Source organism: Rhizoctonia solani, chromosome 6 (genome assembly GCF_016906535.1).
Source record: "Rhizoctonia solani chromosome 6, complete sequence".
Lineage (NCBI taxonomy): Eukaryota > Fungi > Basidiomycota > Agaricomycetes > Cantharellales > Ceratobasidiaceae > Rhizoctonia > Rhizoctonia solani.
In genome coordinates, this window is record NC_057375.1 from 730,957 (window position 1) to 749,979 (window position 19,023).

At 46.0% G+C, this 19,023-nt stretch overlaps 6 protein-coding genes across 6 annotated transcripts; 1 reads left to right on the forward strand and 5 right to left on the reverse strand.

Annotated features, from left to right (window-relative positions):
* Positions 1 to 1,301: 1,301 nt before the first annotated feature.
* RhiXN_05694 (uncharacterized protein) lies at positions 1,302 to 1,851 on the reverse strand (the record flags this gene model as incomplete). Its single annotated transcript, XM_043325510.1, has 6 exons — positions 1,302 to 1,377; positions 1,433 to 1,458; positions 1,514 to 1,571; positions 1,625 to 1,657; positions 1,712 to 1,762; positions 1,814 to 1,851. 6 exons carry the CDS (start codon positions 1,849 to 1,851, stop codon positions 1,302 to 1,304), a joined length of 282 nt encoding a protein of 93 aa, XP_043180942.1.
* Positions 1,852 to 2,761: 910 nt separating this feature from the next.
* On the reverse strand, positions 2,762 to 3,729 carry RhiXN_05695 (uncharacterized protein; the record flags this gene model as incomplete). Its single annotated transcript, XM_043325511.1, has 6 exons — positions 2,762 to 2,886; positions 2,935 to 2,955; positions 3,010 to 3,099; positions 3,142 to 3,225; positions 3,254 to 3,386; positions 3,445 to 3,729. 6 exons carry the CDS (start codon positions 3,727 to 3,729, stop codon positions 2,762 to 2,764), a joined length of 738 nt encoding a protein of 245 aa, XP_043180943.1.
* Positions 3,730 to 5,220: 1,491 nt separating this feature from the next.
* RhiXN_05696 (Fungal specific transcription factor domain) lies at positions 5,221 to 6,317 on the forward strand (the record flags this gene model as incomplete). The annotated part of the gene is made up of 4 exons (XM_043325512.1): positions 5,221 to 5,355; positions 5,401 to 5,892; positions 5,957 to 6,082; positions 6,135 to 6,317. 4 exons carry the CDS (start codon positions 5,221 to 5,223, stop codon positions 6,315 to 6,317), a joined length of 936 nt encoding a protein of 311 aa, XP_043180944.1.
* A 1,308-nt stretch (positions 6,318 to 7,625) lies between these two features.
* RhiXN_05697 (glycoside hydrolase family 17 protein) lies at positions 7,626 to 9,166 on the reverse strand (the record flags this gene model as incomplete). Its single annotated transcript, XM_043325513.1, has 6 exons — positions 7,626 to 7,671; positions 7,741 to 7,937; positions 7,997 to 8,147; positions 8,211 to 8,520; positions 8,580 to 9,010; positions 9,072 to 9,166. 6 exons carry the CDS (start codon positions 9,164 to 9,166, stop codon positions 7,626 to 7,628), a joined length of 1,230 nt encoding a protein of 409 aa, XP_043180945.1.
* Positions 9,167 to 11,600: 2,434 nt separating this feature from the next.
* Positions 11,601 to 13,166, reverse strand: RhiXN_05698 (aldo/keto reductase family protein; the record flags this gene model as incomplete). Its single annotated transcript, XM_043325514.1, has 10 exons — positions 11,601 to 11,772; positions 11,828 to 12,018; positions 12,069 to 12,188; positions 12,240 to 12,336; positions 12,391 to 12,488; positions 12,685 to 12,702; positions 12,758 to 12,814; positions 12,871 to 12,927; positions 12,981 to 13,040; positions 13,098 to 13,166. 10 exons carry the CDS (start codon positions 13,164 to 13,166, stop codon positions 11,601 to 11,603), a joined length of 939 nt encoding a protein of 312 aa, XP_043180946.1.
* A 2,225-nt stretch (positions 13,167 to 15,391) lies between these two features.
* On the reverse strand, positions 15,392 to 16,361 carry RhiXN_05699 (ATP synthase subunit C; the record flags this gene model as incomplete). The annotated part of the gene is made up of 9 exons (XM_043325515.1): positions 15,392 to 15,431; positions 15,484 to 15,556; positions 15,604 to 15,643; positions 15,699 to 15,853; positions 15,904 to 15,943; positions 15,998 to 16,103; positions 16,168 to 16,180; positions 16,231 to 16,258; positions 16,314 to 16,361. The coding sequence occupies 9 exons, from the start codon at positions 16,359 to 16,361 to the stop codon at positions 15,392 to 15,394; spliced, it is 543 nt and encodes a 180-aa protein (XP_043180947.1).
* Between the last annotated feature and the right edge of the window lie 2,662 nt (positions 16,362 to 19,023).

Consider the following 19,023-nt stretch of genomic DNA (forward strand, 5'->3'; position numbering starts at 1 on the left):
GCGATGCTGGCGGAGGCCACCTATTTCGGACAAAGTACCTGGGTTTCTAGCGGGCCAACAACTCCAGCAATATAAGGAACATGTGATGTACCATAGAACACAAAAACACATGCCTTTTTTTATGATGAACGGGCCAATACATAAAGTTGGCAACGGTACTTGTCTGGTCCTGAGCCACCACTCATTGCTGGACCACCATGTTTCAGATTTAGTGTATTCTTGTCCAATAATCTGTAGAATGGTAGTGACAACACTACTTAATACGTAGCATAAGGTTTAAGAACACAGGCAGAGTTATATATAAGCTACAGAGAGATGCGGTCGCGCAGATGGGAAATTCTGGCCTTGCGGAAGGTCCCTGTATGTTCGTTACTCTTACGTTACACCATTTTATTCGTCTTTCAACCACATTCAATTACCATTTATATGCGCTCATTTGGTTTATTCTGTTTATGCATGTATCGTGCCCGACGTCTTACGACGTGTGGAGTAGCTCATCCATTCTCCTTGCTTTTACTTTTAACACCAATATCGAGCACGTGGTAAGACTTGTCATTCGGTGCGACCCCGCCACGGGCTAAGTCCATATACATCAGATACTAAGCAGAGAGCTCATAGCCCTACAGACCCTTAGCGAGCCAGTGTTTATGAAGTCTTAGCAGATTGCTGTCACAACTATCATGATCAGTCCAGGGTTAGGTAAGGCGCGTGATGAATGAACCAACTGTATTGCCCGCGAATCCGAGTGAGAATGGGGAGAACCCGGAGTGGCCCGAACACTTGCGAAGCCCAGCGGCTTTTGTATAGCTTCCAAATCAGGCCTTGAAGGGACTTACAACACATCACTAGTAACCCTCTTCCGTACAGATGTAGCTTTTTCTCATGAGAATTCCTAGGAATTGAGAAATCACTGCTGGAAACAGCTTCACTTGATCGCGAGTAAAGGACAGCAGGCAAGAAATGTGGTATTCTACTATGACGAAGACCTAGAAGCCCTTCGTATGGATGGGTCATCTAGTTGCAATTTAATGATTTTCATAAACAGCTAATCTGAAACCACTGAACCTATTTGTACATGTGGTGAGCCAGAGAAGACAAATTCGTGTTCATAACATCTCACCACAGTAAACCCCTATCAAGCGAAGCAACAATTAGTAAAAGCAATTTTGCAACCGCCGTAATCATTGTAGTTGTTCTTCGTGTTGCATTTAGACCGCGAGTGGATAGAAACGCAATAAATTGTTTTAGAGAGTTTGTATAGTGTATGCCATACCCAAGGAGATCCTAATGAATTACGACCTTTAATCGCCACGCCCCTTGGTGCTCAAAGGAATCACAGCCCAAGATACCGCCATCCCTCCAAGTAGCGCAACAAGTCTTCAATTACTACTATCAGCTTTGGTGACTAGCAACACGTGCTATATGTACTTACACAGGTTGAAGAATATGGACACCGTACTTGGATTATGCGTTCAATAACACAACGCCAGTTCGTATAGTCGGGCTGTCATACCTTTTGAATCAGTGTGCCCGTCAAGAACGGAAAGAGAGCTCCACCGGCTTGTCCAACTCTATTTCATATGAGTTGAAAAAGACCCCTGCGTATCTATAATGCTGGACTCACGATCCTACCCAGCCCATAGCACCTGTTAAGAGCCTAAAAGGTTTCAGGTATGAACCTATACTCTTATCAGATTTCTTCTGGACGTACCACTTGGGAACGACTGTCCCCAGGACATTCATACTTATAGGATATAATGGCCTGTAGGAGATGATCAACGAGTGCAGTATATATTTCAATATTCAAGCATACCCTGCCACATGTTGTAAAAGGGAAAATGAGCAAGTCATCGGTATAGCGTATAGTTGACTTATTTACCCATAAGTACGCCCACAAGCGCAAACGCAATAGCATTACCAAGTAGGTTAGGAAGGATCCATACAGTCACTTGTAGGCCTATTGCAAGTAGAAGATACCCGTATACCACTCGGCGTTCTCCGATCTAGATTTTGTCATACATCAGCAAAGTGTGCTAGGGGTACGTATAGCTTATGTACTTTCTGATTCAGCCAAATCAACCCGATGCGACCCAGCATTAGGCCTAAAATAATTCGCATAAGAAAATGTATCTGAAAGAATCATTAGAAAATACCGGCCCCCATAGAAACCACTAATAAATATCGAGATGGATTTAGACCAAGAAAGCGAGGTAAATAGAGCCACATACCTGGAGGTATAACCAGCGGACATTCCACCCCCACGCTCCTCTACAACAAACTGCGGAGAAAAGAGGTCGGCGTCGCAAAGAACATGGTAAAAAGAAGACGTGTACCGTGACAATCCATCCTGACCGATACTCAGTGCTTGGGGTATCGCTAACATAGGAATCTTCTCACCTCCTAATGTGGTCTCCGCCCCCACGTAGAAAAGGCAAAAAATTGCCATTAAATGCACCGCCGGGGAGCCAAACACTTGCTTGTACTTCCTTTCTTTACTTCCTGATTCTACAGAATCAGCTAGCTGCACTTGGCCCAGGAGTTCTTACAATATCGAATACATAAGCGTTCACAAAATATAAACGCGGAATTCCCAACCTTCCTGAGTGTGAAATCCAAAAGTGGAATATAAAAAGACAAGGTTGAAAGAAGCAATAGTAAGTGGCACGATATATTGGTATGACCAGCGTGGATGATATGTGAATTGTGTTGCGACGACGGGCGAAATAAAAGCACCAGCGCCTATTAATGCACTAAACTCAGGCTAGTGGGGAAGGGTAAAGCGAGAGTACTCGCCGTAGAATGCATGAAGAATCCCTAACTTTTCCGAGGGATTGTTTCGAAGAGCGGTGACCAGTCCGTTGGCCAAGGCATCTTGTAACCCAATACCTGCTCAGGCGTAAGTTATCCGCTTGACTGCGTTAAATCCGAATATACCAAATCCTTTTACCACAAAGGCTAATTGTGGGCCATAAGAGCTCATATGCCTGTTTAGTAGATACATGGACGTACCGACAGCCATCACGGGAAAGGGAAGTGCGTGCACCAAGACTGCATAGGCAACAGTTTGGAAAACTCCGCCTGTGGCCAAATTATCGCCATCTATTTAGTCCCGAGATATTTATAATTAATCTGAATAGCTACCAAGTAATATAAGGCCACCAAACCCCAAGCAGTCGGAGAGGTAGACTGATACAAGGGAAGCGGGCGTAAGAGTGCAAGCTTTGGCTGGGCAATTAACGTGAGTCAAACGTACTATTTAATCCAGCAGCTAACAAGAAACCAGCGCATCCAGAAATAAATAATACAGAAACAGAAGTAAAGGTGAGCCCATAATAATTTTGAATCGTCGGTATGAGGGGCCCAAGACTACCATCCTGCCATCCACTCTATACAGGGAGGATCAGGTGGCAAACTATGTAATAGTCGATTTCAAGCGTCACTTACTAGAAAGAGACATAGTCCACATACGATGACGACAGTCCACTCCTTCCTTGAGCTAGTCTCGGACTCACTGGTATCGTGGTCATCATCCTCAAGAAGTGTGGGATCACCTACGCTGCCACCACGAGCTAGAACGCGCATTTCAATTCCCTCATTTATACTTCGCGTTCGAACCGCAACCTGAGGCGGCACAGATAGCTGTGAGTCTGTCCCGTCCCAACCAAACTTTTCAGAATGGTGCTCATTGGCAGTTGTATTGGGAGCTTGTACAGTCGTCGATGAATCCATGTGTCGTAAGCGTGCTGATGGTGGGAATAGTTGTTGGAGCTTCTAGCCAAAAGGCTATGAAAATGATATAAATCAATCGTGCATATCTTTTAGCCTCCTTTTAGCTGGGGGCCTCAAGCGTGCTTTGTACTGGTGGTAACTCGCGCGCGGGAAAAGGCGGTTGAGGCGGTTAACAATTGGTAATTGATTGGTCATCCAGCCTCGGGCGGGAAATCCTACTTGACGTCTTGAACTCTCCAATTAATTCAAGGAAAGTCAGCAGACTAGTTCACATCGTTTCGCCACCCGCGAACCCAATCATACATAACTCTGAGTTTCAGGCCGAGAAATAATTGGCTTGGCTTCATATACAATCCTATCAATGTCCTAATCGAATCGGTTATATGTTCCCGATCAACGTGGTCCCTTGGCACGTCACATGTACAAAGATACCACTTACGAATAATGTTCACCACAGTCTTGTGCGTTTCTAGTTTCCTCATCAGACTCGTACACGTTCTGCGCACATATATATAGACCTAGAATAATGTCCCAGTATGTAGGTCAGAGTAAGCGCTCGGCTCTCAGGCGATCAAAAGAGGGTTGTTTAACCTGTCGGAGAAAGTGAGCATCCAATTTAAACTACATTCGTATTCATTGATCAGCTGTTTCGCCTTTAAAGACGAAAAAAATGCGACGAAAAATGGCCATTGTGTGAAAGATGTATTCAAACTGGAGCCCAATGTACTTGGCCGCCGCCTCGACCCAATTCTACTCTCGATATAGACACGGCAGCCAATTTACACGCGCTAGAAAGCGTCCCTCCCCTTGACTCTACAAGCATCTTCACAACCACTTCTTCCCTTGAAGCACATCCACTCTTTGCGGATTCAATGCCCCAATTGCAGGCAAATGGCCCACTGCTGCGACATAGCTCTTCTAACGTTGGAGATCTTGCTGGTTCAACGACTGTATTAAACAGCTGCTGGTCAAACTCTCGTTCAACAGGACCACCTGGGTATCTTTCTTGGACGAGCTCAACTGCTAGTGAAATTAGCACTATTCCGTCAATAAGATTCTGTGTCGCTCCCGCCCCATACATGACGAAGAATATGGCGGTACGAATGTCAGAGTATGCTCATGATTTTGGTCCCCGGATTATATGGCCACCTGAAGGTTACACGAGCTGCGATGAACTTGACCCAGAGGGGGCTGCTCCGGTCTTTCGTCAAGCAATGATGGCCATGACTCAGAAAGCATCTGCTCATGTGGGGTTCCCCGAGGTGTGCTACTTTTGTAAGCTTGTCTATTGTTAAACTTATTTCGGTTGAAAATGTTCACCCCGAGCCCGGGATAGACTCAACCTTTTTGACTCGCCTTTTCTATGATTGTGCGCTAACCTCTGACAAACTTGTAAATTGGATACTCCGAAGATTTAATGCATCAAATTCGTCAAGATACGCGATGACAGCCATAGCAGCCTTGTATAGATCCGATTACCAAAGGTCGATCATGACTAGCTCTTGGCGTGTGGATGCTAAGGAGCTGTATTCCCTGGCATTCAAGCAACTTCCCTACGACCTAGAAGATGTTAAGCTATCGCCTTGGGAGAAGCTATTGGGTTTGATAGGCGTTATGGACTTTGAGGTGAGCACATATGGTTCCAATACCGCAATCACTCACGGATCACAGTATCATACTGGCCAACTATCCAAGTACTACTCACACGGAACCCTAGCTACACCTCTCATTAAAGAGATTGTTGGAAGCGACATAATTGACTTATTCAAACTGCAAGGGGACCAGATGTTTGACGTGAGCATGTGGGTATGGTGTGATATTTTGGACAGCATGGCAACCTCCAAGCCTACCCGACTCAAGTACGAATCGGATCTCGAAAACGTCCCCTCATATGGCTCTGAGGAAGACAGTACGTGTCAAGACAGGGGGCTCGAATGGCTGTATGGCATACCCAATGCCTTCGCGGTCTTGTTGGCTCGTACGTCTGCAATCAGAGATGCGAAACTGCCGGAGCAAGAGAAGATGTCCAAGGGCTCCGAGATCGAGCAGCTAGTTTGGAACTGGCAGATAAATCCCTTGGGGACCAAGACCTCCCGCCTTCGAGTAGCACGAGTGGGAGCCCAAGAGATTTGGCGTCATACTGTCATCTTGTACGTTCATCATGTGAGTGTGCCAAGTTTGTTGATGCAGATTAATGGGCTTAGGGGGTTTGACCGGTTTATCGCAGGCAATTTTCAAGTCTGATTCAAACCACCCTATAGTGAGAGATTCGGTCAAGAACATCATGAAAATTGCATCGACACTTGAACCTGGTGGCAATCCGGATTCATTTCTATACATTCCCTATTTCATTGTGAGTTCTCCATTCTACTGTCCTCTTCAGCTCTTTGACTTACTATGGCCAGGCTGGCTTTTATGCCGTATCACAGAAAGATAGGTATGCTATGAAATCACGGTTGATCGGTTGTGGAAATGCGCTTTATCTACGAAACCTGGCTCGTAATCTGGATGAGCTATGGCATGAGACCGATTCTGCTGGGCATTTAACCAGTTGGTCCCAGAAAAAGCCTCCACGGATTGCGTTTTAGTTTGTTATATTGTCACATTTATTTAAGCATGTTTATTTTGCACTCTACTGCGTTGAGCTTCCTACCCTGCCGAACGGTCGGGCCACATGTTCAAAGCTCCATTATCCCATAAATCTCGGCAAACCCCCTTGATCCTAAATATACATTTGTTTCGCTAATGACTTTCAGTTTGATTCTCCAACTCCGACTTTACCTTACCGTATATGAGTATGAGACTGCACCTTACACCCATGCCATTGAACGTATAACACATTATGTTTCCAAACTGGGGCGTATCTATCCATACAATGGAAATCTTCACTCGGATGTCCAGAGGGCTCCTGCGGGAGTTTTATATGGGTTATGAGCGTTATGCAGATGTTTTTTTGGATAGAGGGGTCGAAGCACAGGGCTGTTTCAGCCTCACTATTCTGGAGACTGTTTTGAGTAACCTAGTTTTCATCATTCCCACCGCACTGGTGTTTCGACCAAAATATTACTCGTTTATCGACCGTTCTCGGAGAGGGTTTAATTAGAGGATAAACGACGTTCTTAAACTCAAGGAAGCGATACGGCGATCGTTTTGAAAGCGTCATCAGGCGTGGTAGGTCCGAGAGTGTATGCTACTCTTGGTTTTTATCCCGGAGGGCCGTTGCATAGTACCAGATTCGCAAGAGCTTCTATACTTACTATTAGTGTGCCTAAGAGAAAAAAAATCGTGAGAGCTGAAAAGCTTTCTAAGAAATTGTTCATTACGGTACTGATACCGAACAGTTGATACGAAATTGTGGGGATGAATACGTCATATTGATCGCAGGTTGTTCCCTGGATGGCATGGATCGGCACCCTTGATCGAAAGCTAACGCCTCGAAGAAACGCCTCGCGTAATTAGGTTATGATTCAGAGTGGGTGGAGGGAGTACAAGATTTCACTTCGGTCATACGTGAGTGACTCTCATGTCATTTATCGTTTGAATTAACCCGTTAGTAGAGTTCACTGCTCATTGTTCTTGCATGCTGAACATCATGCCGACATGCTACATCTATCATAGGCGATATCAGCTACCTCTGGACCTGTTGATGACGCAAACCTTTGGGTAACCCCAGAACTTTCTTATTGTACGGCACGACATGGTTTGTCCATTTCCCAAATACCAACTCTCACAATCGACACGGATATTAACGTCCCTATTCCGATACTAAGATAAACTACATGAAAAGTGTCCCAATGAATGTGCGTAATCCAGGTCCGAGAATACGAGATGTGATATGCAAAGTACGAAAAGATAAGAAGATTCAAAGTTCAAAATCAAACGAGTCCAATGTCTCATCAGCTGTGAGAACAGTCGGGGATAGTCACGTCTTTGAGTTTTTTACTAGTTGAGAAAAAGGTGTCAGCAATAGATTCAGAAATAGTCAAATGTGACCATGACGCAGGAACTTACTCTGAGTCGAAAAGACCCCACCACCCCTCAACACCGCCGTACATGACATCCTTCCATGGCTCATCCTTGAACTCGAAGAAGAAGTACTTGGTCTGGTTGGTGTTGGATGCGCATACAAACGTGTCCAGGAAGATTTGGAGGTTAGGAACAGACGCTGCGGAAGCACCGTTGGTCTCTGACGCAACACTCGAAGATTTCTAAAATAACAATCGTTAGTAATGCTTCAGGGACTAGGGTCTCAGAGGCTGATACTTACAGTGGGCCACCCTGTTTCGGCAATGTACATCGTTGGGTTATTGGATACAGTTGCGGCTTGTGCAACGTTGGTCTGTTGGAAAAAGTCGTATGTCCAGGTGGCAGCATCGTCGATGGTCGTGTTGGCGAACCAAGGATGGACGTTGGCCAAACTAAAAATACCCCAGGTTAACGTCTAAATCGAACTGGCGCCACACCTAAAAATAAAAGCTTACCCGTAATCGATTGCCTGGAGGAGTGGCGTATTGAAGTACGCCCCGGCGTCACTGGTTCCCACAGGGAGTGTCTTGCTAAGGCTCAAACCCGACAACATCGTACGGGTGTCTTGGATCTTGGTCGCCAAGCTTGACGCGGCAGCCAACCCAGCAGTACCTGTCGCTGTGGTCTCGCCCGCTGCGGTCACGCTGTTGAGGATAAACTCGTTTCCGACGGTTACTCCGGCAATGTGGTCAGTTCCGTAGGTAGTGATAGCGTCCTTGATCAAATCACGTTGGCGAGTATAAGCAGTGTCATCTTCATTCACATCTGCCGAGTGCATAAGATGTCCCATTCTTGACCATATTAGGAGCAATTCGGATACTCACAAATTCCAACAAACACGTCCAAGTTGACCTTGGTGTCTTGGATAGCCTGCAAGACGAGCGCAGTCTGGTTACAGTCAGCACCATAGAGACGAATGCGGGTCGTAAGCTGCGACATGAGCTGAATGTCTTCGGTGACGTTGGCTTGGGTGGCTCCGCAGTCAGGGAGCAGTGCGCCCAGAGGCGTGTAAGCGAATCCGTAGAAAGAATTCTTCAGCCGAGAATCCTTTTCGAATTTGGATGGGTCATTAGGATCAGCCTTGACGACCCCAGCCGTGCCGGGAATGGTGACCATGGATCCGTCGCTCGAAGATCCCGAGCCAGAACCAAACGAGCCCGAGCTACCGCCCGACTTTCGGCTGAGGCCTACACCTAGACCGACGCCCAAACCGACGACGACCAAAAGGGCGGCAATACTGCCGTATATCCACATCCTAGCACCGCATTGATCAGCTATTTTTGAACGGCCCCGGCATGGGTGCTAAATTTACACACTTGGCTCGTTTCTTTTCTTTCATTTGTTGTTCGAGCCATGGACTGGAGTTGTCTTGTCCTGAGCCGTTGAGGTTGCTGTATTTCTCGGCCTGCATGATGGTTTCTCACGTGTGTCGAGATCAATTGGGGTGGTCGGGGAGTCGGGTCAACGCGGTTTGATCGCTAGTGAATTATGCGCCTGTTCCCGACTGACGCCTCAGACACTGCGAGACATTAGCGGTGCGCAGTAGTTTCCAAGACTGGAGGACATACCAAAGACAGAAAGAAAAGTCAAGAACAGTGAAGACGATGACAGGTAGTAGATATTATAGTGCACTGTCGAAATGGAGGAGGCGAGGTGGAGGTAGAAAGCGGGCGGCCATCATTGCGCAGCTTTTCAAGTGCTGCGATTTGATGGACAGCCGCAGTTCTGAAAACCACGCACAGTGGATTTTCACAGCCGGCATTACAGCCGAAATTGATATCCGGGGCAATTAACCCTATTCTGTGTGGTCAGAATGTACTTGGGGCGGCTACCGGTTTGGGAAGCCCTTACTCAGCTTAAGGGGTCCACTTGGCGCCTACCATTAGGACCAATCGAGGCTGTGTTACGCTGAGTTCTCTTTGCCTCGGCGCGAACTTGGCGGGGCTGCAAGATTCTTGGAAAGCGTACGCTATTTTCAAGATGACCAGTGGGCATGACTAATACTCTGAAATAATTAGAGCAGGCATATGCATAGTATCCAAGGCCTTCCAGGGTACCCATCCCCGGACATACGCGGTCCTGTCCAGCCGTCGATCAGGTGGACGATCCCCGGAAATCGACAGACATAACAGCAAACCGGGAGAACGGAAGGGTCGTTAGTGATTCTAGAACATAGCACAGCATGGACCATAGAAGGGACAGAGATGGAAGTTGACGGGTGTCTTGCCAGTTCAGGTATGTGCACATCGAGAACAGGCTGGATAGATCTGGTATATCAGTGAAGAAAGGGTACAGCGCTTGATAAAGGGGAACGGTTTAGCAACGATTTTATTGACTCAGTGATTAACGTACGTTTGTTAAGGTTCATCCTTTGAAAGCTGGAACTGTACACTGGGGCATGCAATTGGTATCATGTGTCTCTAAAAAGACCCTTCCACAATAAATGTGTGCTAAAAATAGATCCGTTAAGAGCTTGGACGGCTGGACTTGGTACGCCCGGCGGTCAACTCGACCTCGGCAAGAAATTTGTCAGAAAACCGGGGACTTTGGCCCTGGACGGCAAGAGCGTGTCATCTCCGCATTGCCGAGGAATTTGTTCGAAGAAAGTGGCTGGTGTGTATAATAAGTTCGAAATAACCACGCGCGCCTGTCTAGTTAAAATGTAACCAGGCTTGGTCGTTGGAGTCGCTGGTGGTTGCGCAGCGCAACAGTCGTTACTAGCGTCGGCGCTTGGTGTTTGACAATTTCAAAAATGGCACCCAAGAAGGTGTATTGGAAACTTGTAGCTATGAGGTCTTGGCAAGTACTTCTATAGTGTCTTGTGAGCCAGGGCCTTAAAGCGGGTGTTTACGTGGCTCAAACGAAAAGTCTGAGTGAGAAAAATTGATTGCCTGAGCCAAGTGTCGGAGGCATGTCGTTTGTCAGAGAGCACTCCGAAAGAATGAGCAAGTAGGTCTATACCTCCCGTCATGGACTGGGTTGCTGAAGACCGCAGAGAAGCCTTGAGTCCACTTTGATTTCGATTACAAATCCGTAAATAAAGCGTATGTGCCTCATAATCCCGTATGAATATGTTTGCTGCGGGGACGCCCTGGTTGCCTTATCGCATGCACACTAAGATTACACTTGCAGTGATTCTGAGCGTAGCTGCAGTTCATGACATACTCCTTCTATAAGGCCAACCCAATTAATAATGCCAAATATTTCAGCTAGTTGGAATGCGCGAATTCTGCTCCCAGATGCTAGTACCGGTGCTACATAGTGATCAGAGTGCCCATTGAATAATCTATACAAGATCACTTTGATACAACCGATGTATACTTCCTAGGTATTCACAATGTATATCGGGATACTTGCTCAACCAACGCAAGTGAGCGAGATTTTGTATCTGACAAAAAGCTCGATGGTATCGAGCTCAATTTCACTCTCTCGGCGTTGATCGTGTTGTCGTAGTTATAGCGGCTTCTTTATCTACTTTCTTTCGATGAGTGGGGTTTCAATTCGCATTATAACACCAATTGAAATCATAGTTTACTTGAATTGAGATCCAACAGTAGCCACCTTATCCATCACTACAAGTGACAAAAACGAGCTCATTGTATGCTGAACTGCTTCTTCAACAGGGGCTTGGAGCGCGTTTAATGATATACAACTTGTGCTTTCTTTTAAGACTGCCAGCCTAAAACCTGGGCGAGCGCCCAGTATATAATATAATAGTTTTGCTCAGGCGTGCCACATTCCTCGTTCATAGATCGACAACGTCGTTCAAAATAAAGTGTTTTCCAGGCAAGCAGCCGCCTATCTGGCTATGCCATCAATTCCAACTATTTACACAACTTGGGAGTTCAAGGCAACTCGGGCGTATCAGCATACAGCATTGCTTGAAACACAGGAGGATATTGAGCACCGATAACTTCTGTCTCGTCCACCAACTTCCTCAGCGTCTGAATTTCTTCAGTAGTCAGTTTGATCTGACCGGCACCGATATTTTCCTCGATGTACTCAATGCGCTGCGACCTGGACAATACAACTTATGAGTCCTAAGGCCTCATGTTCAAGTGTGATTACTAACCCTGGGATGGGAATAATATCGTCCCCTTGCTCGAGCAAGTATGCAAGAGCCACTTGACCCGAAGTTGCGTTATGGGCCTTCCCGATCTGCTTGAACGCATCAACTAACTTCAGAATTTTCGGGAAGTTTTCCTGAGAATATTTCGGGATTTGCTTTCGGAGGTCACTATCCGAAAATTCACTGTGAGAAGTCTAAAAAGAAAGCTAAGTATGTAGATACAACGAGCCTAACTATCGCTTACGATTTGTCCTGTGATCAAACCTTTGCCCAAGGGAGAATAGGCTACAATAGCAATTCCAAGCTCTCGCGCTGTTTCCAGAAGGTGTCCTTGTTTCTCTATTGAACGCTCAAACGGCGAATACTTGATAAAATGTCAAGAATAGCCTTTTCTTTGTGAAGCTCTCCGATTAACCTCGACTTGAATAGCAGCGATTGGGTGGACCTTGTGAGCGCGGCGGAGTGTTGCGGGTGAAGGTTGGGAAAGCCCGATGTAGCGAATTTTTCCAGCCCTTTATGCGACATGTGAGTGGCTACAGATTTTATGTGGATTTTAAGCTCCTTACTTGACTAGCTCTGCTAGGAAATTCATGGTCACTTCGATTGGCGTCTTTGGATCGATGCGGTGTATGTAGTATAAATCAATGACATCGACACCTAATTTCTTTAAGGAATACTCAAAGCACTTTTAGGCACTATAAGACCTTAAATATTAGCATATGAAAAAGGCGGGCCTTGTGGTGCATACTATTCTGGTGTCCCATCTGCACGTGGTCTGTCAGATTGGCTGAAATCTACGCCGAACTGATTGGTATGGATTAAAACTATGTCAACCAGGGGGTTAAGTTGTATTCACTTACTTTTGTTGCTAAGAAGATCTGGTATCAAGACATACTATCAGTTTACTATTGGTTAAACACCTGGATATGTTACCTGATCACGTTTTCCTGTACGTTTAAACCAATTGCCGATCAACTCTTCAGAGTCACCCTGGTGTATCATCTCAGCTTAGTCGCAATATACCTCAATAATTCGAATTAGCTCACGTATATATTGGAGGTATCCCAATGAGTACACCCAAGCTCGAGTAGTCGGTCCAACACCTATAAATCTGTTAATTCCAAATGATTACAGCTCAGAACTGAATAGCTCTCACCTTAAACCTGGGTTCATTCTCGGAGGAAACAAAGTTCCCATATGTCTTGCCGCCAATCCCCTGGGGCGACCGATTAACTGTTAGCACGCCCAACTGCGTTATGGACAAAAATCACACCATAGATCCAAAACCAATAGCAGGGAAACTCGAACCGCCAATGCGTCGAACTATCATGGAAGCAGGCATGGTAGTATATGAAGTATTAAAATAACAGTGCGCTGAGGTGAAGGATGTGGATAGGCATTGGTCTACTTTTATACAGCTGCAACTTATGTTATCAAATGGCGGGGACAGGATATAATGCGATGTTTTGTCTGCTTGAACGTAGGAGAGAGAGCTCCACTTGCTCGCGTAGCTGAGGCTAACTCCCGCGCATGTTCGTTACTTGGTATTCCATTTCTATAAAAGGCATGGAAGGCTTTCTAACGCTAACTCCCGCGCATGTTCGTTACTCGGTGTTCTATTTTTACAGCAGGCATGGAAGGCCTCCTAACGCTAACTCCCGCGCATATTTGTTACTCGGTATTCGGTTTCTATAAAAGTCATGGAAGGCCTCCACCGGGTTGACTATCTTCCGCCTATTGGAAATAAACATCCACTACAACCTGCTAATATAGTCAGCGCTACGACAAACCAAGCCAGCATCCTAGTCATTTGATTCATACACGATGAAATACGATATGATATTCATGATGAGCAGCGAATTCGTTAATCAGCATGAGTCGTCTCAACAAGCACGAACGACAATGACTGATACGATGAGTAAAGCAATGGCTGAGCTAATGACTAAAGGTTCAGTGTACGATGCCTAATATGATTTGTAATGTACTATCTACATATGTATAAAGACGTGATCTTAAATCGTAGTCTCTCGCCACTCGAGTGGCACTCGTAGTTACTCACTAGTAGCTGGACTAGTAGTCCACTTAGTTAAGAAGCTAATCTGTAGTACACCCTAGGTTAGGTTACGCAGACGTGATCTATTTCAGTAGAACCAGAGATCTAAAATCGCCTTCAGTAAATCTTACCAACCGTGAGTATATGATAAATGACATCAGGCGTGCGGGGTAATGAATTTGTACCTCAAAGGGTTGAACGCGCGCCCATTCTTATAATCTGCCACACTTGCGCACAAAATGTTGTGTAGCGCTAGAAACAACCCATTCCAGGGGCGTTGCTCTTGCTTCAAGCTCAGCGTAGAATATCGAAAGGCAAAGGTGACTATTTCTGTGGATGGTAAACAAGCTTCCTAAGGATAGCTTCTATTGATATTAAAGTTCTTCCGAAGGCCAGAATTTGCAATCTTTGGCCTTGTGGAAGCCGGCCTCAGTCAAACCGCATGTGTCAACAGACTTATGTATCAGGGCATACGCCAAATGGCCTTGGTTTTTATGGTAGGAATAATTGGTGATAGGGTCGCTATGTATGTTGACCGAAGGCTTCATTAACATGAAAGCCCATGTTCAAGCGGAATACGGGTCCTACCAAATGAAAAACCAATGGATCCTTGTCCAATTCACCTCATCGTCAAGCGTCAAATACTGAGTGAGATTCCAAATAGAGACACTCAAATAAGTAGGCCAGGACAGTGGCACATATACCTGAAGTATTACCAAGCTAAGTAGTACAATATAAATCTTTTGTTTTCAGAATAGCATACAAATGAACAAAGCTTGTATGTATACTGAGTACGGTAGTTTGTACGGACCAATCGCTGAAGTAGAACAGCTATACAAATGACCATCGAAACTGAATATGGCGGATACGGTTGGCTAATATGGGATATCAGTGCCCGACATTACTGTAATATTAAGTGAGGTCAATACGCATTTACTACACACACTATCTGAGGCACTGTGGTGTGATAAGATCCTGAAAATCAGTACATCAGTAAAAAATTCCTTTTTTGAGTAGGATATGGTCTGAAAATTGCAATGTTAGTATGCGTCCCTCAGCATGAATCAGACTATGGAAGAATTGATACCTAAAATCAGTATGTATTGATCTTGATTTCAGCTCAATTCTCACTTAAACACACGCACTGATTTTCAGCATTATAACCTTGTACAGTGAGGTACTGTCAATCATTTTCTTGTTCTCTCCTTGTTGCTCTCACCCCCTTTGCACCTGATCACCCACTCTGTTAGCGCAACTATCAGGCCATGTGCATGTCTCAACTGCCATGTGTGCTATTTTTATTCTAGCCTACCCACCCATGTTGCACGCATTCGTATGTATCTACTGGCTAGTGGCCCTCAAAACCCGACATAGTGCTCAGGTTCGAGTAATGAATTGGTTTGAAAAAAACCCGCCATATCATTTAATGAGTCGCTCGTCCAAGCGTCTGAGTTTAGACTCTTGGAATGACCCTGTAGAAGCAAGGTAATCTACACTTCAGTAAGACGTTTGCCTCAGAACTGGTCGAATGGCATGTTTATTCCTAAGCCAGTGCTAGGCCTTCTTTGTCAGTATTCATGACTATACCACTCGGCTCGTAGCTTACCCGAAGCTCGGGCACAAAGCATCCACGTCTCTCACTTTGCCCTTATTACTCAGAATGAGTGCCACAATGAGTCCTAAACTACTGGTTAGTACCAGGCCGATTAAAAGATAGGGTGATTACCATAAAGCCCTAAAACCTCTGCAAAAATTAGGATCAAGATCTAGTTGCTAATTTAGTATTGATTCAAGATCAGACAGAATAACTATCGAACGCACCATACCAACAAACAAACGTGGCTGAACTACTGTTCCCCTCACCCCTGCATCACCGGCTATTCCTATTGCAAATCCTGCCGCAAGACCGGACAGTCCGACCGAAAGACCCGCACCAAGCTGAATGACACTGGTGAAGAGAGGCATTTTGGGGTGCACTGTATGGTATTATTAGCGATTGCACGAATAACCAGTAGGGAGGACAAACAGTTGTCAGAAATCACCACTGATACAACCAGGCCGTAGATCTTTGTGCTCTGCGTCAGGAATATCTTTGCAAAGCAGGAACAGAATTAGCCCACCGCGATGATTCCAGCCATGACTACTGGAATGCAAGAACGGACCATCAGGTCCGGGCGCATAACAGACGCGGCCGATATACCAAGAGATGACTTGGCGGTTCCATAGCTGCGGTGGCGAGTCACCAACCATGAGGCCAAAGAAATAAATAAGTTGAACAAATATAACAAACCTGGCGCCAATGTCTGTTCAGGAGAATAAGATACTAATAATATCAGAGAGAAAGTTGACATACTGGTAAATACTATAGCACATGTGACCCCCTATACTTATTATAAAACTCCGTTCATACACAGAAAGATACTCGGCAGAACTCACCAGTGCACTAAAAAAGGGCGAGTAAACTGGACAATAATCGGTGGACATTGTAGTGGTTATGTGTTAAGTGTTTATAGCCTTCAGTGGTCTTATATACGGCTACAGGAGGGCCCTATTCTTTCACATCTTTGATCGTCCTTGAGGCATTCCCGGACGCAGCTGATCGAGGCTCTCGCGCAATTGCGGCACAGTTGATTCAACTACTGCGCCGTTGTTGAGTCATAGTACTAGTGCCTATAAGAAATTGGAAATGGAATGATGCATAAGTTCCCCGAATTGTATAGCGCTGATGCTGATCCATATTCTACGAATTCTATGCATGTTGTGGAGATGAGTTGGGAATGATATATATGATGTCCCATATCTAAGCGCCGAGCCGATCGCCCCTTATAATCCATTATAATTAGATCAATCACAACAAATCGCAATGGGACCTGGGGACGCACTAACAACCTTGCGGCTAGAAAAGCGAGATTGGACCACAAGCGTACCAATGATTTGGGGAGCAGGAATGGGTACCTGATTGATCTCTGCATATACAGTTACTATTCAGAACCTTTGTGCCAGAGTACTCGGAACGATCCGAGACTGCCCCCGTATTACCCGAAAAGACCAACTGCAGGACTACGAGCGCAAATGTTCTTTTCTCATATGCGTCAATATGTGAAAATTGATTGTATAGAGTATTCGCGCTCTTTTATAGGAGGCCAAAACGCGAAGCACACTATCGGAACAAGCCTGAATACAAGGGATAATATTGATAATGCTGAGTCAGGTCGCGGCAAGACTGCGAATGCTGCGTTAGAGCTTACAGCAGTTTCGCGATGATAGCGTATGGATTCCGAGTCCCATATTCACAAAGGCTGGACCTTACCGATGAATAGGAAGCCCAGGTCTGATTGGGTGTTATTTGAAGTAGACTTCTTAATGTATCGGTGATCTCACAGCGTAAGTGCTACACGCAAACATGGACGAGATTTGCATGAAGCCGTACATCACAGACAATTCACTCACTGGTATATTCCAAGCTCAACACCATAAAATCTCCACATCGTTTTCCCATACGTGGCTCGAGGAGGGGGGCTAGTATTAAAAACCATATATTGATGCGACGCGTTGAGGCAAAGTCTTACGATACGACGTAGCAACTGGTGGATATATGCGCGGACGGGAAAGACACGGTCAAGATATGAAAGGGAAGAGGTAAAATATACTACGCAGGTTGAAAATGGCGGAGACGGAGACGGGATCAAGAAAGATGTAAATGGCGGAAGGCAAATTGATTTGGCTTGGAAGCAAAGTGTGCGGAAGTTGAGTTTTTCGCTCCCACCTAATCCCAAGGGCTTCTGGAACGCTGCCTTCTCCATGGTCCGTCTCTTGGTCTCAAAGTGCACAAACAACACGTGGATAAAGGTGGAAATCCCCCCCCCCCCGTCATGTCATGTCCCTGGGCCACCTACACACGGCCGCCCGTAACCAACCTTCCTCAGTTTCGGTGAGGCCCCTGAAGACTGCCGGCATAGAACAGCCAGAGCGTCATGAAGGCCCGACACCAATCAGAAGCATTGGGCGACGACCCCGCTTCTCGATAAAGATGATCGTAGAGAGGTCGCAACCACGTTCGGCATGTACTGCATCGATAACAGGGTCGGGTTACCCCAGGGACCAAGGATACTTACAACCCCTAAACACGTAGATCACGTAGTACATCATCATGCTGCATGAGCTGTTAGATTCAAGACAAGGCTCGCATGTATGACCAAGTCACTCACTTAATACCCGTAAGCCTGGACCCCGTCTGAAGCGACATTTGGGGTACCACGCGGCGGAACACACCCAGCCTCAGGCAAGTTCGATCACCCCTCATTCCTACTGCGTACCTAAACCCCAGCGTCTGCCTGATTTCGTTGTACTCTAGCTCCAGCTACACAAGGTTGGCATTAGGATCTCCGTGGCCGTAGACATCAGACAGTACCCCGAGTGCCTCGCCGCAGCAGTCGTGCTCCATAAGCCACGGAGGGGGCTCTGGGAACCATGACATGCCGAGCGAGAGGATGAAACGAGGGATCAGCGAGATGCCCAAGGGGATGCGGAAAGAAACGACGCTATTGATGCAAGAGTAGCCGAACTGGATAAAGTATTGGATCAGATTGGAAGTTGATCAGCACCACTTGGTGTAGATCAAAATGTCCACGTACATTCCCCAAATGCTGGTCCACCGCTATAGGGACGACGAGCAGTGGCAAGGAGACTTCCAACTACTAGAGCGGTACGGTCGATAAGGCAAGCCCGATCCGAGAGCGGCGATAAATGAAAATGGGAGATTGAGACGAGATATTTCAGTATATGTGGAGCCGCCCAGCATATGGCTAAAAACGGCCACAGTATCCTACTGATACAGCTGAGCATTATCTCTACTCTATTCATTGTACCCACGCACCATTGCACCGTATTGTAGGACCATACCCGTGACTCGGACAATATTGCTAACTCGAATTGCCCGCTTCCTGCCAATCGTCCCTGTCAATCAGTTGGGCATCGTCAACATGTGGACGAGGGAGTCTAACACCAGGTGAGCAGCGCGGTAGCAAGTTGAAATTGGCTCGAATAAACATACCTGCTATCATGCCAATGGCTATTTCGCTACGAGTCTCGCTGTGAGGTCAATTAAACACGCGGAGGTCATCAAGGTGTGACAGTCTCCAGACAT